The sequence below is a fragment of the Phyllostomus discolor genome, chromosome 6 (genome assembly GCF_004126475.2).
Source record: "Phyllostomus discolor isolate MPI-MPIP mPhyDis1 chromosome 6, mPhyDis1.pri.v3, whole genome shotgun sequence".
Lineage (NCBI taxonomy): Eukaryota > Metazoa > Chordata > Mammalia > Chiroptera > Phyllostomidae > Phyllostomus > Phyllostomus discolor.
Window position 1 is genome coordinate 139,226,666 of NC_040908.2, and position 17,060 is coordinate 139,243,725.

Here is a 17,060-nt window from a genome sequence, read left to right on the forward strand (position 1 = left end):
ACATATATTTATTGAAATTCTTATCCTTTGGCTTGCTGGGGGTCCATTCTCACCCTGATGGAGGAAAATGATTCTAAAAATGCTCCTCTGTTGTTTCTGGTTATCCCTAGAGACTTATAATGTCCCATTCCCTTGAGTGTAGGAATGGAAATTCTACAAGTGAGCCCTATCATGCCATTCATTGCACATTCCTCCTTCTTTTCTTCACTTTAGTGAATGCATGAAACAATAGCATCTCACTGCTAAGTACATACTTTGGCTAGTACTTCTGATTTGGGGCACGGACTGTATTTAATTGATTGTCATTCTGCACTGACTCACTATAAGGAACTGGAAGTTATTACTCAAAATAAAAAACTCTCAGAGGTATGGGCTTTCAAAGATCATATGGTTGTTGTTGTTGTTGCTAATATCTTAACTTTATGGTTCTCTGAACACCTGGACTAAGTAGTGAGTGCCTTTAGACAAATTCTTACACACACCAGGGTAATGATCACCTCACGGTGTCTTCATTGAAGTTCTGCATTTCTTATATTTATATGTTTAATATTTGCATATTTTAAACTTTGTCATATATTTTTTGAGGCTGCTAAATATGGTCATATTTACTATTGGGTTGGCCAAAAAGTCTGTTTAGTTTTTTCCATAAAATAAAAGACACGTTTTTCACTTTCACCAATAACTTTACTGATTTAGACATTTTGAGTATGTCAGCTATCTCCCACATGGTACAACATTGATTGTTCTCAGTTAATGTCTCGATTTTATTGCTATCAACTTCAACTCGTCTACCCGACCATGGAACATCGTCCAGTGAGAAATCTCTGACATGAAAGTTCACAAACACTTTTGACATGTTCCATCAGTCACAGCACCATCTCCATACACTGCACAAATCTTTGTTTGCATTTCAGTTGTGTTTTTACCTTTCTTGAAATAATAAAGCATAATATGCCAAAAATGTTGCATATTTTCTTCCATCTTCAGCATTAAAATGGCTACACAAAAATTTACTTTCAAATTAAGTTAAAGACAATGAAGTGCAACTAGAGCCATCTTATGGAAAAAAAACAAACAACATTTTTGACGAACTCAATATGTGGTGTCTTAGCTTTGATCTCCTAGTTTTTTGTCAGTCCTGAGAACAGCAGTGTCTTTCATATGGCCATAATAAACCTGGCCATGCAAAGAATGATTCTATCTTTCAAGGCCATTCTTAAGACTGTTGACTTAGCTTTTACATAAATATAGTGCAATTATCAAAACAGTGACTCAGAAAAAAAAATACCTCTTAGAAATTGATAAATACAAGATTATTTTAATGAGTCTGCGTATAATACATTTATTCTCAGTTTAATGATTTCATTGCTAACCAAATTCCAAGGTTTGTTGACAACACCTGATCACTTTACTTATATACGATTTTATGATTATTATGTATGTGAACACATCTTCTCTTTATACATTCAAACAGATACAGTAGCAACAAGTAAGAATGAAAATTTAAGAATCTGAGCAGATTAAAGAAAGAGAGCCCAGAAGACATTTTCTGCAGAGGATATCTTTGCTAAGCATATGTCTTATCTGTGGGTTTCTGGGAACTACTGTATGAATGGATACTTCGCATACATGGCTATGTAGTGTGCACTTATGTAGATGCATCTAAATGCTTCTGTAGGCACATCTGTTTATATGCATATGTCTTCATTTCAAGGTGAGGGATTAATCTCTATCCAATTATAAAGAATCCAATAGTGCCAAAGAAAACCTCTGAGCTTTTTGACTTTTAGACAATCATGCTAATGATGCCCTGTCAAAGTGGGAATTCTCTTTTTTCTAACTTATAAAAAATAATTTTCAAAGCCCTATTTTTGCTCCACACCTTCCAACGTTGTTTTCAACCAGTCTCGTGGACAAGCAAGATATATGCAGCTAATTTGTTTCTGTGTAGTGAAGATGCAAATTTACTTTCCTCCAAGGTATATTTCTAAATACAAGGGAAAGTTCTAAGGGTCTAAAGGTCCAGAAGCCATCTAAAGGTCTATGTTATTTTATTTGTCATCCTCAATTCAACGATGACAATATTCTATGTAAATAATCTTACAGTAAGTTTTGAAAGTGATCCCCATATCAGCAATACATGCATTACCTGGGAGCCTGTGGGGAGTTGCAGATTCTTGGTCTCCCCCGACTTGTAAATTGGGAGCTCTCTGAGGGCAGGGCTGGGCCACTAGTGTTTTAGCGAGCCCTGTAGGTGATTCTGAAGTTGCTGAAGTCTGAAACCACCAATCTCAAAGAAAGAAATAATGATATAAAGGAAGAAACTTTTTGTAAAACACCACATTTAGAAATCATTGCATGTCTGATTATAGAAGACAATAAGCTTTCAGGTACTAGAAATGATCATTTTGAAGACTTGTATGTGAGAAAATACTGAGGGTATAATATTAAGTGGCAAAACCCCCCAAACTTTGAAATTGTATTTACCTATAAAAATACCTCTGTGTAGAAGTGATATGTGGTTATGATTAAGATTTGAAGGGAATAGGAATAATGGAAAATAGTTTTTAATTGTTGAGGGCATAAAATTGGACTGAATTTTTTGTTTTGCATTTACTTCTGCTGATGACATTAACAATTTGAACTCTTTTTAAAAGAATAGTCAGCAACCTGATACAGTTGCAAATTTGAGAATAAATAAAAAGACTTTTATAAGCTGTCATATTAATTAGCTGACGGCTCATTTTTCTGGTCCTTTGGCTAAGCTTCTCGTCTTCAGGAAAAGGGTAGGGAGGTTTATTGGAGTCATGTGTTATAGAGTAAGGAGGATTTTGCATTTTTGTGTGTGTGCATTTTGAGTTGTAGCACATTTTTCCTTGGCTGAAGCTATTTACCCTTTCTTATCTTCCTTTACTATTTTATTTCTCCTTTTTGAAAACTCAGATTGTTTTGGATTAGTACGAAAAGAAACACAGACATCTGTACCATTTTCCTTCTCTCTGCAGACCCCATAATTGAGCCACATACTCAGTTTTCTGTCTCTTAGGCGTGAAGGTTTTAATTATGATCTCCCTTTCCTTTAAAGCTTAATTTTTAGTGTCATGCAAATGACCTAATATGATCAACTGATCTGTGCTAATATGACAAACTGATTTGTAAACAGCTTTCATGAGTAGACTGTCCACGGGGTGAGTTCTCTACACTTAACATCATTGCTCTAATGCTCTGGCAGAAAGACTTTCTGGCACAATCACAAGCAAGCCAGTAGGGTTGTATGTTGTGAGGTAGCTGACTTTTTGTGCTTCTATTGGGCAATAATATGATGAATATATATGTGTGTATATATGTGTGTGTATACATATATACATATATACACACACATATATACGTGTGTACGTATATGTACACACACATATATATTTTACTTAATTACAATTTATCACTACCCTAACATTGCACTTTAATGTTGTTCAAGGTGTGTTCCAAGGAATAATAGTTTCAGAAGATGTTCAGAGGTATTATTTATAAAGAAGGTATTATTTATCATGATAAAGAGTCTAAACAGGCTTCTTTAGTGACTCTTATTATTGATAATGGACTCTGTTAGTCTCTGTTGGAGCACTTGGCATATCTCATTTTACATCTCATCCCAGTGTGGTAGACACTGTCCTCATTCCCATTTTATAGATGAGGAAGCTATAAAATGGAGGATGAATAACTTCCCAAAGATATAAGCTAATAAGTGGTGAAGGAGGGTTTCAAAGGCCCAACTCCTGAATTTATGCTCTCTACCACTGAGAAATATTGATTTGTTTAACTGGGATTATCTGGGAGTCCTTGGAGGGATGAATATGCTAATGTGACCTATCAATCCCATAGTACATAGTGAGATGTACAATGCAGCATTTTCCAGATGTATCTGAAAGTGTCCCTCTCTCATGTTCCCCCCCCACCACTCCCCAGAGCATCATCCTGGGCTGGAAGGTCATGAAAACATACTTTGGGAAAAGAATGATAAATTGAAGCAAATTTAAAAAAGTAATTTGTAACATAGAAGTATACTGAATTGAAAGTTTTCTACATTTGTCAGAACTAAAACCTATATATATGAAACTACTACTAAGAAATACTGAATTTATAGCCATTTTCACCTTAAAGTTCCATTTGAAAATGATGGTTCAAGGAAATGACTGGAAAACCTTTAAAGGAAAGACAGCTGCCATTAAAAATGTATCATGTGTGCCGGGCATTTTAGCAAGTGCTTTATAGACATGGTCTCTCCGAATCCCCTCTGCCACACAGCTGGGAATTGTTTTATCCTTTTGTCACAGGTGAAAAGACAAAAGTCCTTTCTTTTTCCAGACCTAGAGAGGCTAGGCCTGAAGTAAGTAGTATGACAAACAAAACTAAAACTGAAGTTTTGATTCGCAAACCCATAATAAACTCCACTTGGGGCTGCTTTCCTGTGGCATGTCATTAAACATTTTATTCACAAGTTTAGTTCTCTAAAAAAGAGTGGCCTCATTTTTTTTACAATATATTTAAGGCTCGACTATATAGATGTGTATTCCTTGTACCATTTTTGCTTTAAAAATAATAAAAATGCAAAATGCTTTACAGTCGTTTACTCAATAGTGCCTACCGTGAAGACAGGGACACACTATGTTTGCCTGACTCTATCATGATAGTAAGAACAATAATAACAATATTTATGAGGTGTTTACATGTATGCCAGGCACTGTTCAAAAAGCTTTAGATGGTGGATCTAGTTTAATAGTCAAAACCGATTAGACCTGTATATATCATTGGATGTGTTATCTGTCCTGATATCTTTTTAATAGAAGTCAGAAGGTAAATCTTCTATATTGCCAGTAAAGTCTTGCTGAGTCTTCTTACTAATTGTAGATATTTTTTAAATTGGATTAGTATTATTTCAAGTCATTTTTTATAGCAGACCTTCATATTTAGGTAAAATTATATGACAACAATGCAATATACAGATGATGTATCATAGAATTGTACACTTGAAACCTGTATAATCTTATTAACCAATGTCACCCCAATAAATTTAATTTAAAAAAATAAATAAATAAATAAAACAAAATCTTGCGAGGAAAAAAGAACATGTGACTTTCCATGCTAACACCCTAATTGTTCAGGGTAAATTTTTTTTCTTATTTTAAGAAGTGTGACTATTTAAAGAGCCTAAAAAAAAGACAATGAATAATTTAATTGGAAGTCAGCAAAGGGATTTCAAATGTTATGGAGTCACCTTCTTTATACTCCTTTTAAATGAAATCATCTCAGCTAAATGGAAAGGTCACACACATTGTTATGGGCTCATTGTAATTTCTTCTTTACTACAAAAATTCTTCAGGATTATATCCGCGTGGTAAAAATCAACTCCCTGTAACAAAGCAAGCAAAAGAGGCATCAGAGCTCTGTTGCTATAGCAACCCACCCTGGCAATGTCTTCTGGGACTCACTCTAAGGGAAGGTCCAATGGTAGTGAGTTATATTACTTCATTTTCTGTTCTTATGACACATTGATTTATTGTGAGTGAAAAAGTACCGTGGTTCAAATCGCATACCTTTCCTGGCCATGAAAAATGGGATGTTATGTAAAAATGCAAAGGAGTTTTAAACAAGTAGCAAACACAGCAATACTTCCATTTATCTTAGTGGGAACATGACACAAACAGCCATTACTTAGAAGCTGAATGTCAAAAATTCATTAAAAAAAAACATTATCACTAACCTTTGCTTTAATTTAGCAATTTATGAGAGAAGTGATTAGGATTTCGAAACTGTCTAATGGTTTACATTCATTTCTAGGAAAAATATGACCATGTTTGCCTCTGATGTATGCAAAATCTCAGGTAACACGGAGGGCTCCGATCCACGGTGAGAGACACACTGGCTGCTCTTAGCACGTGAATATTTCAAACTGGGTATCTTTCTTTGCCCAACTGCCTCAATTCAGGAGAAGCAAGCAGCAACATTTAAAATGTATCAAAACACTTTCATTTCAGTTTTTAAATTTTTTACGCCTTTATGGGTAACATGGGTATAATGTACCCTTCGGTAACACATCTTTCAAGGGACTTTGCAAGTGTTGATAAATCCTCTTCAGCTCTCCTTTCTGAGAATGGTATGTGTCCTACATGAATGCAAAAATAAGCGAAGAATTTTTAACCGTTGCTGTAAAAAGAAATCAGTTGTTAAGGTGTTGTTTCTCTGAGATTATCCCTTGAGGTTGGAAACCTTTGAACACACAACAATGTAGGTTAAACTTGGTTGAAGATTGCACCCAACACTACATTTGACAACACTTTTAAAAGCAAGAAAAAAAATGCAAGTTGTTACTTCTTACAAAAATGGAAAGATTAATATATATGGGGAGATCTCTGTATTCTTATTTAAGTTAGAGAATTCACTTCTCTTTCCATGGAACTGTTAAGAGATATATCACGTGTGAAGAACAATGAACAAATGAGAGCTCAAAGCCAAAGAGACCTTTCCCCTGAGAGTTCGCTATTATTGGCTGCTTAGCAAAACTTGTGTCTATGTTCCACCCAACCTGAGAAGCATCCTTACTCCTCTCCAACCAGATTAGCGAGGTTCACCTGCCTCGTAGTCATGCAGTGCACTCCTGACTCTCTCTCACCTTTCATAGAGAATAAATGGACACTTTTTTCACTAGCCACAAATCAAAGTTATTTAAACTTACAGAAGCACTAGAAAATTAAATGGCTTCATTGAGAATGTGCACAGGTCTTATGATCTGTATTTCCAATTTCTGCCTCGCTGCCATTAAAATAAATCTGTTACATATATATACACACACACACATATATAGGTATGTATTATAGTGTGGTGTGTGTATGTGTAGTGAAAGGCACAGTGTGAGAGAGTTGAATTAATGTAATGAATGGCATTTTGATTTTAAGAGAAGTATTAAGTTGATTTTTCTGTGCCTGAAATGTAAACCCCTAGGTCAAGAAACTGATGCAAAAAAAAAAAAAACAACCTTTTATTTTGTCTACATTTATCACATACACTATTTAATATTCACGGAATGACTTCTGTGCGTCAGGTGTTTTTCTGACTACTTTCTCCTTGGATTCTTTTATTTAGCCCTCACAACTCTTTGAAATAGGCACTCTTATTATTTCCATTTTAACAATAAGGAAACCAAGCATTAGGGAATTAATTACTTGCCAATGGCCACACAGCTATGAGTCACACCTTTCTTGGAATTCAACATATCTGACCTCAGAGCCTGTGGTTTTAACTCCAGCATGTGCTTTCATTCTCTTTCAGACTATCTAGTCTCTTGGCATGTCATGTTGTGAGTATTGCTCCTCAACCTCTCCACAGCCATTAATTATTAACTGATACTTAATGTGCAGCTCCTCATTTGCTTACCCATTTTGCTGGTGTGCTTTGACAAAATATGAAGTTTAGTAGACAATCCCTGCTGGAGAGTCAGAAGAAAGTACCCAGGAAACAAAGAATATTAAAAAAACAATGACCCCCAAGAAAATTCAGAAAAACCAATCAGAGTGATTTTCACATTGTACAATGTATTTATTGATTTTTTAAATATATATTGACCAGACTTGAAAAGTCTTCCAGAAGCAAAATGTATTCTGGAGATGAAGAAACTAAGGAATATTTTCAATTAAATATATTTGCTTTTATGAAGTTAAGATTAAATCCTTTAGTTAGGTTATATATAAAAGGAATTTCTGAACATGCCGTGGTTGGATAGGGAGGTGAAATTGTCTTGTGCTCCTTTTTATACTTTTATGAAATGGTCTAAATTAGACTTAAGACAAAGTGCAAACTGAAAACTTTTGATTGCAACTCATGCTTTTAAAAACAGGTTCTCTAAAAAATGGATGTCAAGTAATATTTAAATAACATTTTTTCTTAACTATTTTTATCCTGGTACTTGATGGCAATAAAGAATATCTTTCTTTTATGTGGTTTGTAAGTACATTCACTTATATGTCATCTCATTTTATTCTCATTACTATTCTTTGAGAAAAATCTGTGTGATTGTTAATTTGCAATCTTATTGCACTGAGGAATCCGCAAATAATAAAGATTAAACAACTTTCCCAAGGTAATCCGGCTAGTAAGTGGTTGATGCCAGGTTAAATCATATAAATTTTCATATATTAAATTCCATACATTTTAAACTTCACACAGTAAAATATCCATTTGGATTTTTTAATCTTAACAAAAATGGAAACAATTGTTCACTATGTTTTTACTTTTAGAATTTTTTGGTTGTTTCTAAGTTAAGAATTTGCCTTGAATTTCAAAATAGACATCACATAATAATGTGATATTGTAAAATTCATAAGCTTTTTCTCTTCCTTCCTTTCATAGTCTCCCCAACAAGAACATCTTGGTTTATACGTTCTATATAAATGTGAATGACTTTATATAAATGTGAATGACTTTAATGATTAAAATATGAATTTTTTGTGAAAGGAAAGCAATGAAACAGTTATACACAGTATGTCATTGTCTTGAATTATTGATGAGTCTTCTAGCAGTGAAAGAATAAACCTGTGAAATACCTGTCACTATAAATTATATATAGTTCTCCTGTGGGCTTAAGTTGACAAACAGGACGCAGCCTGATTCATTAAGAAACGTACTTTGCAGGTGTGGCATCTTGAGTTTGTTTTGAATGTAGTCAAACATGGCAGAAGTTTTTCCATCACCACAGGGGCTATAATGAAATAGGACTCACTTATTTAGTGGTATCTTTTTCATAAAATCCATGAGTTAAGCTTCTGAGTGACTTGGTCATTTTAGACCTTGTGTTGCCTTTTTTCTCTAATACTTGACATTTTGAATTTCAGTTCCTCCATTAAGTACGTGGAATTCTTCTGGTCCTGGACCCAGCAGGTGCCTCCTTTTCCTCACTGCCACGCCTTTCATTGCAGGAGCCTTACTGATTCACACAGATCTCAGTTCCCTGGAGTGGCGGGTGTCAGTGTTACTAGTGTTAACGTGTTTATCTGAAGCCTGGTTGTGTCTTATTTTAGGATACATTTTGCCATTTCCTGCCATCTTGTTAGAAGAAATCTTTGTGTAGATTTTGGGAGGAACAAGACATAAGGATTTGGGTTTGCTATTGGCCTTAAGATATATTCTCAATTTGAGAAATCCTGAAAATCCTCATGTTACTAAAAAAAATCCCAGTGAATTATTTAGAGGTTTATTGGCCGTTTTTCTAGAAGAACCGCAGCAAGAAATCACTGCATCCCACTACTGTCCTCCTGGCTGCAGCCTTTCTTTCCCATCTCCATTTCTTTTACTCACTCGCTTCTCTCACCAACTCCTGCGCTCCCCTCACAGCTTGTCCTTCGCACACTCTTGACTCTCATAGAGAAATGCTATCTCTCTAGCTCAGAGTTCTTATCATCTAATCTGTGTTATAGGCAGATTTTAGGGGCTAGAGACTCTGGAAAAACTATAATTGAGAAATCGCCATGTAAAAGGCTTTCTCATCCCTTAAAATACAATCCAGCCAACGTTTTGTTTATTTTCCCAGAAACTGACACCTTGGTTAACAGTCTCTCACTTTTACTCTGAACCTGTCACTTGTTATTACTATTTTTTTTGTAATCTGGCCTCATGGATAGTCTCTCTAAGGCATCATTTGAAAGCCGGTAAAGGGAAAGCCTGATTTAAAATCCATCTTCTAACTTTGACTCCAGGCATAAGGTTTCTGAGAATCCCATCTCAAAACTGGAGCATCCAGATAATGCATTAATTTGTCATCATCCATCAATGTGTTAACTGTAATAATTTTACCTAGTCCAGTACTCATTTTTCAATATGCATGGTCTTTTAATAGAAAAATTATCAAAACTCCTGTGGTCCACAGAACATGAGGAGTTTTACTAATGTCACATTGCCTACCCACCTGATAGGAGTAAGGCTAAGGTGGACTTCATCCAGCCTTGAACGAGGAGGCACTTGGGACCACAATGTATACATCACAAAATTCCTCTCCATAGTAAATATAACGGTAGGGCCTTGAATATAAGCAAGGGGCCAGCATTGGTGAGCTGATGGGTAGCAGGGAATTCAGAACAAGATGGCAGGATATCCCCCAAAGCAGGAGTTTTTGTACCGAAAACAATGGCTTCATTTAATTTTTTTTTCTAGGACTGCATCTGACATTCTCTAGAGTCTGGTATGTTTCTCTTATGGAAATGACACACAGACTTGATGTTGATTGCCTGAGCAAAATTATTTCCGTACGTGTATCTCTTATTTTTATAGTAAGAGTTCTGAGCAATGAACAGGAAACCAAAGGACCCCAGGAAAGAGATAATTCTAGTGTTCATGTTGTAAAATGCTGATGGTCCTTTTACATATGCTTCAGTTATCACTTAGATCACTGGGCAGTAAAACTGCACTGTAGGAAATGAAACAAAGATGCGAATAGTCAGTCTCATTGTAACTTTAAAAAAAAAAAGGTTTCTTTAATCTTGTCACAAAAGATCACAGTTTGCATTTTCAGGTAATGTTCCTGTGCCTTTCTGCAGTGGAGATGGAGAGCATTTTATGAACTTCATATCTTCTTGTTTCAGTAGGGTCTTCATGGTTGTTACTATGTCTCCACAGCCAAAGCAAAGCAGACATTTAAGGTAATTACTTATTAGATAATTAAGGGGAAACCTCTCCACTTTGCTTTCACTGCGGAGCCTTGACCTCCAGATAAATGAGGGAAGTTGGGCAACAAAAAAGGGAATAATTTACTTAGTTTTTTTTTTCTTTCTTTCCTTTTTTTTTCAGTCAGGTATTCAAATGATGGTTCCCCTTTGGTTTTCCCATCAAAAAATGGCAATCTGGAGCTTATTGTCAGTGGGTGGCAAGCAGTAACCTAGTATTTTTGCCTTTTCTGAGTATAGTTCCCATGCTCCAGAGCATTCCTTCATTGAGCTTATTATTAAAATTGTTCAAAAGTAGAAATCTCAGTTCAGCTTCTGTATGCCATGTTATCTTGGGTTTTGCTTTCAAATATTTAAGATAGTATGCTTGTGGAATAAAAATGAAGCACCCTATAATTTTTTAATATTCCCTTTCTACTCCCATTGCACAAATTGCCCTTTGTGGTTGATCACATACAGAACCTCTCGGACCCCTGCCGAATCTGTGCTCCTGACACTGCACTTACTGATGCATCAGTGGTGCTTTACCAAACACAAGCAATTTGTTACTCTGGCACTAGAAAAGTTAGAGAAAATAGAAATGGAATAGAAATGAAATTTGCAGCCCCGAGATTGCCGGTGTGCATAGAAGGGTTGGTTCATTCTTAGTTTTTCAATATTAATAATTCTGGTCCAAAAAGAGCAGCTTACTTGAGTATTACCTGTTTCACATAAATACAAAATAATCTTTAGAAAAACCTCCATTTTTTAAATTGTTTAAATAGGGTGAATATATCTTTAAACTACACATGAGATTTAGTTGAGATCTCTAAAACAAGCATTGTTAAATTCATTTCCTTCTGCATAATTTATCCTTTATTTATTCAGCAAATCCATGAGTGTGTGAAATGCACAAAGAACTATTAGAATTCTTGAGGACACAGTTTCTGTATAAAGTCTTCCTTTATAAAGATCATGCATAACAATGCAAAAAATTGGTCATATACTACTAATGATTCTGACAATGACATATAATTTAATTGGTTGTAGACATTAATAATTGACAAGAAGAACAAAGTGGTTAGCTCCTGAAAAGTTACTTCTAAAATCTTCTCACCAAACCTGAACATATTCTGGGAAACATTAAAATGCCTGATCAAGGTGGGGGCAGAAACACCAGCTTTAACTTTCCTTGGACCTACTGAAAGACATTGCACAGAGACTTATGAAGCAAGTTACTATTAAACGAAGGTGAAGCCTAAGTCTGTTGTGCTGATTTGGCTATGACAGCCTTGACCCTCATTTCTCACCAAGCTTGATTAACCACTCTTGCTGGCTGGCTGTGAAGTTTGCCCTTCAGTGTTGATATATCACTTGATTAAAGATGAAGATGTTGTCCGATGGAGTTTTTGTTGTTGTTGTTCAGAGAATATGAGTGTCTGTCTCCTTTTCACTCATTTAATTGCCACACCTCTTCTTGCTTCTTGCTTCTCTTAAAAATATTTTTTTTCTTTTTCATAAGTGTCTTTTATGAGGGCACAAATTGAATTAGAAAGCCGGGAATGTGGTTATCTCAGATAACCCTAGCCACAATTCTTTGTATTTTAGTGTGTGTTGCTAAAGAAAATCCTTGAAGTTCCTATGATCTCAGGAGGCATCATGGATTTCATAGGGCAGGTTTAGTGGAGCTGGCATGCTAGTTCTTTTCTGGGGAAGGGGCAGTTCAAACCCCTCTTTGCAGAGGCTAAAACCAGTAGAGCTCTCTTCTCTCGTTTTTTTTCTGCCTTTCTTCTTCCCCAGAGAAGATGAGTTAGAGAAAGAGTGGACACTTTGCCAAGTTTTCGGAGCGGAATCCCCCATCCCGGATCCTTGTTTTTCCACTTCAACGCAGACTCAAAATGACAGTTGCCGTAAGTGAAGTGAAATGCACAGAAATCAAGGTCGAAACTTGCTTCCTAGAGACATTTCTCAGAGACCCCATAATGCCCAAAAAGCAGCTTGGAGCTGAGCATTATCATCGGGTTCTTTTCTGGTCCTGGAACAATAAAGGAGCCTTCAGTGGGTGCAGCCACCAGATGACTGGTGAGTCATCTGTCTTTTCACCTTTGAACCTAGACATTGGCAAGCAGGGTTTAGGAGACTTTATCATATCATGGAGCAGGGGCTGAAATACCTGGAGACTGGCAGAGGCCAAACCCCTAGTTCTGCCTCCAGAAGGCTGCAGTCTGCTGCCTGTGGTTCCGATGTGCTGCATACCACTCCCTGCAGGCACTCTGCCTTCTGGCCCTTGAAGACTCTTGCCGGGAGGCTTGCCATGCTGTCTTCAATCCTGTCTCATTTTCGGCTTTCCCCTGCCTCATTTCACGTACCTTCCCACAGATGGGATTTCTGCTCTCGTCATCCTCACCCCTGCTGTGCAGCACCACCCCTCAGTCTTAGTCCCTCCTAAGTAAACCACCTTTGGATCCTGCCAGGTCTGTACAGGGCTGGAATTGGCACTTGTCCTGGGACTTGATTGGCGTGAACTGCCGTTCTCTCTGTAGCACGATTACCTTTTCTGCCTGCCCTTGTTGGCACTTCTTAGATCAATTTGTTTCACTTCCAAGATGCCACTTTTGACTCCTTTCCCGCAGCAGGTTACAGAAAGGTGGCAAGCACTTTAGCCGTTGAGATTACAGCTGTTCCCACTTAATCAGAGGATGTCGAGGAAGGTGTTGACAGACTTAAAATGCCTCCACCCAGGATTTGCTGCTCAAGACATTCCCAGTTAAATATGTCAAAATTTTGTTGTTGTTGTTATTGTTTTACATGTATTTTCAACTAAATGATCTCCAAACATATTTATTCTGTTGCAAGTATTTCTCTAGAATTACCAGTGCTTTCTCATTACTAGGTGCTGGAGCTGCCATGAGTGGCTTATCTTCAACCGCATTCTGATTTCCTTCAAGTGAGAGGCTTTCAGAACAAGACGTATCTTTGATTAAAACATATTTAGTATGCTATTTTAAATAGAAAACTTTTACTGTGTGTTAAAAGAACAATCCTGCAATTTTTTTCAATAGCAAAGCATTTGAAGATTTGCCTAAGAGACATGTATTTGGGTTGCTTGGAAGAATACTAAAAGCAGTACTTGTGGTATATTGACTTTAAGAATTTAGATTATGTTGGGGGAGACATTGCAGTTTAATTTAGCGCTCTACCTCTCCTTAATCTTTCATGTGATACATTTCTTAGATTTAGAGTTGAGATTCCCAGTAGTATTACCTGTCATAGGATTTTCCTATTAATCTGAACTTCTGGAATCAGGAAAGGCTATTAGGAGAAAGAAGTCCGAGATGAGAAGTCTCGTATGGTAAAGAGAAAGGAAAGTGTTTCCACCAGAATCAGAAAGGGAACAGCATGCACAAAGGTTCAGAGGCACTAGAGAAAAGGGCAAGGCAGAAAGAGCTAGAAAAGGATGGAAGGGAGACAGAGATAGAATGAGACTTTATCAGAACTCCCAGACTCCCAGCCTTCAGATTGGAGGGCGAGCATGGGAGAGGGTGACGTGGGCCTTCAGGGAAGGAGGCGTGAGGCAGTCAGGCCCAGGGGCAAGTCATGAAGGGCCACCTGTATCGTGAGACCTCTGGCATTCTCCTGAAGGCAATCTGTAGACACCAAAGAATTTTTAGAAGGGCAGACATGTGAGTCAATTATATTTTAATCCACTTAGGCTGTGGGGTAGAGAATGAATAGAAAGGGTTTAGAATAGGGGGAATACCCTCCAGCTGTGTTGGCTTGGGGCGTGGGTGCATCATGGCATCGGCAGCTCAGTCTGAAGACCGATTCGATAAAACTTCCAGGTAGGACACCTCTCCTGACCTACCGGGCGAGGCTCCCTGTCTTGGTGTGTAGGTTTTTAAAAGCTGAGCCACTGTTAAATTCATCTTTTCCCCTTAAACAGAATATCTGAAAAGCAACATGTTGATTTTGGCTTCTTCTGACATGCCCACCAGGCGTAGAGGAACTGACTGGGTTTTGGTAGGTCAGAGTTTTCACTTAATAAGGAGTTCTTTTGGTGAGAATCTTACCATGGAATAAAATTGTAAGCTGCTCGTATAAACTGAAAGAGAACGACAGGCAATGGTGTCTTTATATTTTACAACTGTGGTGAGTTAAAAAAAAAACCCTCTGGGTAATATCAATTGACAGGAGTCAAAGAAATTAAGAAAAAGCTGGTGCTACTATCAACAAGTTTTGAGGAATTTGTTACTCTGAGCTCTTATTCTCCAGATGTTACCCAGATTTGCAGTTCCAAATCTGCCTGGTGATGTAGGACATGTTTCTTTTACCATAGCACGGTTATAAAAAATACAGTGCTCTAAATAGGCCCAGCAGTGCAACCGCGGCATTTTCTATGAAAACCGTTCCTTGGTCCAAGGATCCTCCCCAGAGTATTCTTTGTCCATTTACAAATTTCTTTACCTGAGTTCATTACATATAGACCCAGAAAGCAGTGAGTCCAGATGCGTGACTGAGTTCAGAGCTTCGGGTACATGACAATGCAGTTTATCCTTCTGTTAAATCTATGAGTGGCCAGCAACAGATATTAAGCACCTACTATGTGCCAGGCACTAACGTCATGGTTACAGCAGTAACCAGAGCAATCTCTTTTCATATTTTGGGAGTGAGGAGACAGACAATAAGCACAGACATCAAGAGTCAGACAGTCAAGGCCAGACAGAGATATTTTAGGCTTTGTGTGCCATGCAGTTCAGGCACAGCTACTCAACTTCATTGTCTTAGCCCAAGAGCAGCCACAGGCAATATGTAATGAATGGCCAAGTTCTAATAAAACTATTTACAAAAATAGGATAGGGCCAGGTTTGGCTTATGGGCCATATGTTGCTGATTCCTGACACAGATTAATAAATACTAAGCTCTTTTCATGTGCTGATAAAGAGGGCAGAACAGGGTAATGTGGAGGGGAGGCACTGGATGTGACTCTGGCTATGGTGGTTGGGGAAGACCTCTTTGTGCGTGGATTAAATCAGCGTCCACGTGACTAAGGAACAAGATGTCAATTTCATCAATTTTTAAAAATATATGTCAGGCTCTTATAGTTAAGGTACAGATGAACAATTCATAGAGGGTCGGACTCAGGGCAGCCCGATGGGTGCGGGGCTCAGTAGTTTGGTGCTGTGGCTGCCAGCAGTTTCGGGTCTCTTCTCATCATGACTCAGCCTGTGTTCATTCATACGTCCTCTGATTTCCATGGCATGTGTGACATGATGGTACTCAGCACTGAGAAAATGTAATACTGGTCAGTGTCTTTTGTATATGTTGCCCTGAAGTGTAGGCACAGTGCTTTGTGCTAGTTTCTATCCTGGGTGCCTAGTTTGTTTTCTTTACATTGTTGGTACACTGCAACAATTGAGTTATGATTTCATGAGGATCAGAAAAGTTAGAAAAGAATGCAGCTAGGATTCTAACAAGAGGTATCTTGGATTGATCATCTGATTCACAGTATATCGATGATGGTGAAACCATTAAGTGAAGAAAAAAAAGGGATGTAGTTTTGAATCTCAAGTGGTCGTTCTGATAAGATCTGTATAGTTAGTTGTTTTAAGCATAGTTTTATTAAGTCCTGAGCCATATAACAAATTAGAAAGGACAAGTTTATCGATAATACTATATGACCTTTGGCTCACTTGGTTAAAGCATGTGGAATAATCTGTCAGATAATGGGTATTATCTCCTGTGTATGAAGAGCTGGATAGGAATCAGGGACTCACACCTCTAAGATCCAGTTGGAAAGGAGCCCAAGAGTAATAATTCAAGTAAAATAAAATAAGATGAAATCAAAGGTGCCATAAGACAGAGAGCATGGTTTCAACTGCAGACTGAGTAATTCGTTTGACAGGAAGTCTCTGAGTACCTATAATGAGCTGGGCCCTGCTGTAGCCACTGATGAATTTAGATACAAGTTGCTCAAAGTGAGTTGGATTTATTTGGAAAGATTTCCAAGAGAAGGTGGAAATTCACCAGTGTCTTGAGAAATGAATGGCATTTGAATGTGGGAGAGCATTTTTGGAGGATTTTAGGATAAGCGCAATAGAGAAATAAGAAAAACTCGAGAGGTGTTTGAAAACAGTTTCCCTGGAGATTGTGTAGAGAGTTTAAATAGAAATAATGTGAGAAAGGTAGGTTGGGGGCAATCATGGAGGGACTTACATGTAAAGCCAAAAACATTGCAATTTAACCTGACAGCAATTGGAGGCACCAGGCAATGACACGGTAAAATTGAAAATTAAGACAATTAATCTAGAAGAGGTTTATATAGAGAATTACAAGTTGGAGCAGGAAGAAACTAAAGACAATGCAATTAATTCAGAG

At 37.4% G+C, this 17,060-nt stretch overlaps 1 protein-coding gene across 7 annotated transcripts in view; it reads left to right on the forward strand.

The window, feature by feature from the left end:
- Positions 1-17,060, forward strand: part of GAS2 (growth arrest specific 2) — a 115,078-nt gene that overhangs the window by 68,820 nt on the left and 29,198 nt on the right. For 5 of the 7 annotated variants that reach the window (XM_036029149.1, XM_036029147.1, XM_036029148.1 and 2 more), the window contains exon 8: positions 10,629-10,682. The exons of 1 other annotated variant lie outside the window; for it this stretch is intronic. In XM_036029149.1, coding sequence (XP_035885042.1) covers positions 10,629-10,682 — 54 coding nt within the window. Of the gene's footprint in view, positions 1-10,625; positions 10,683-17,060 lie in introns of those variants that run through there. One more of the 7 variants, XM_036029152.1, reaches the window with a different exon arrangement.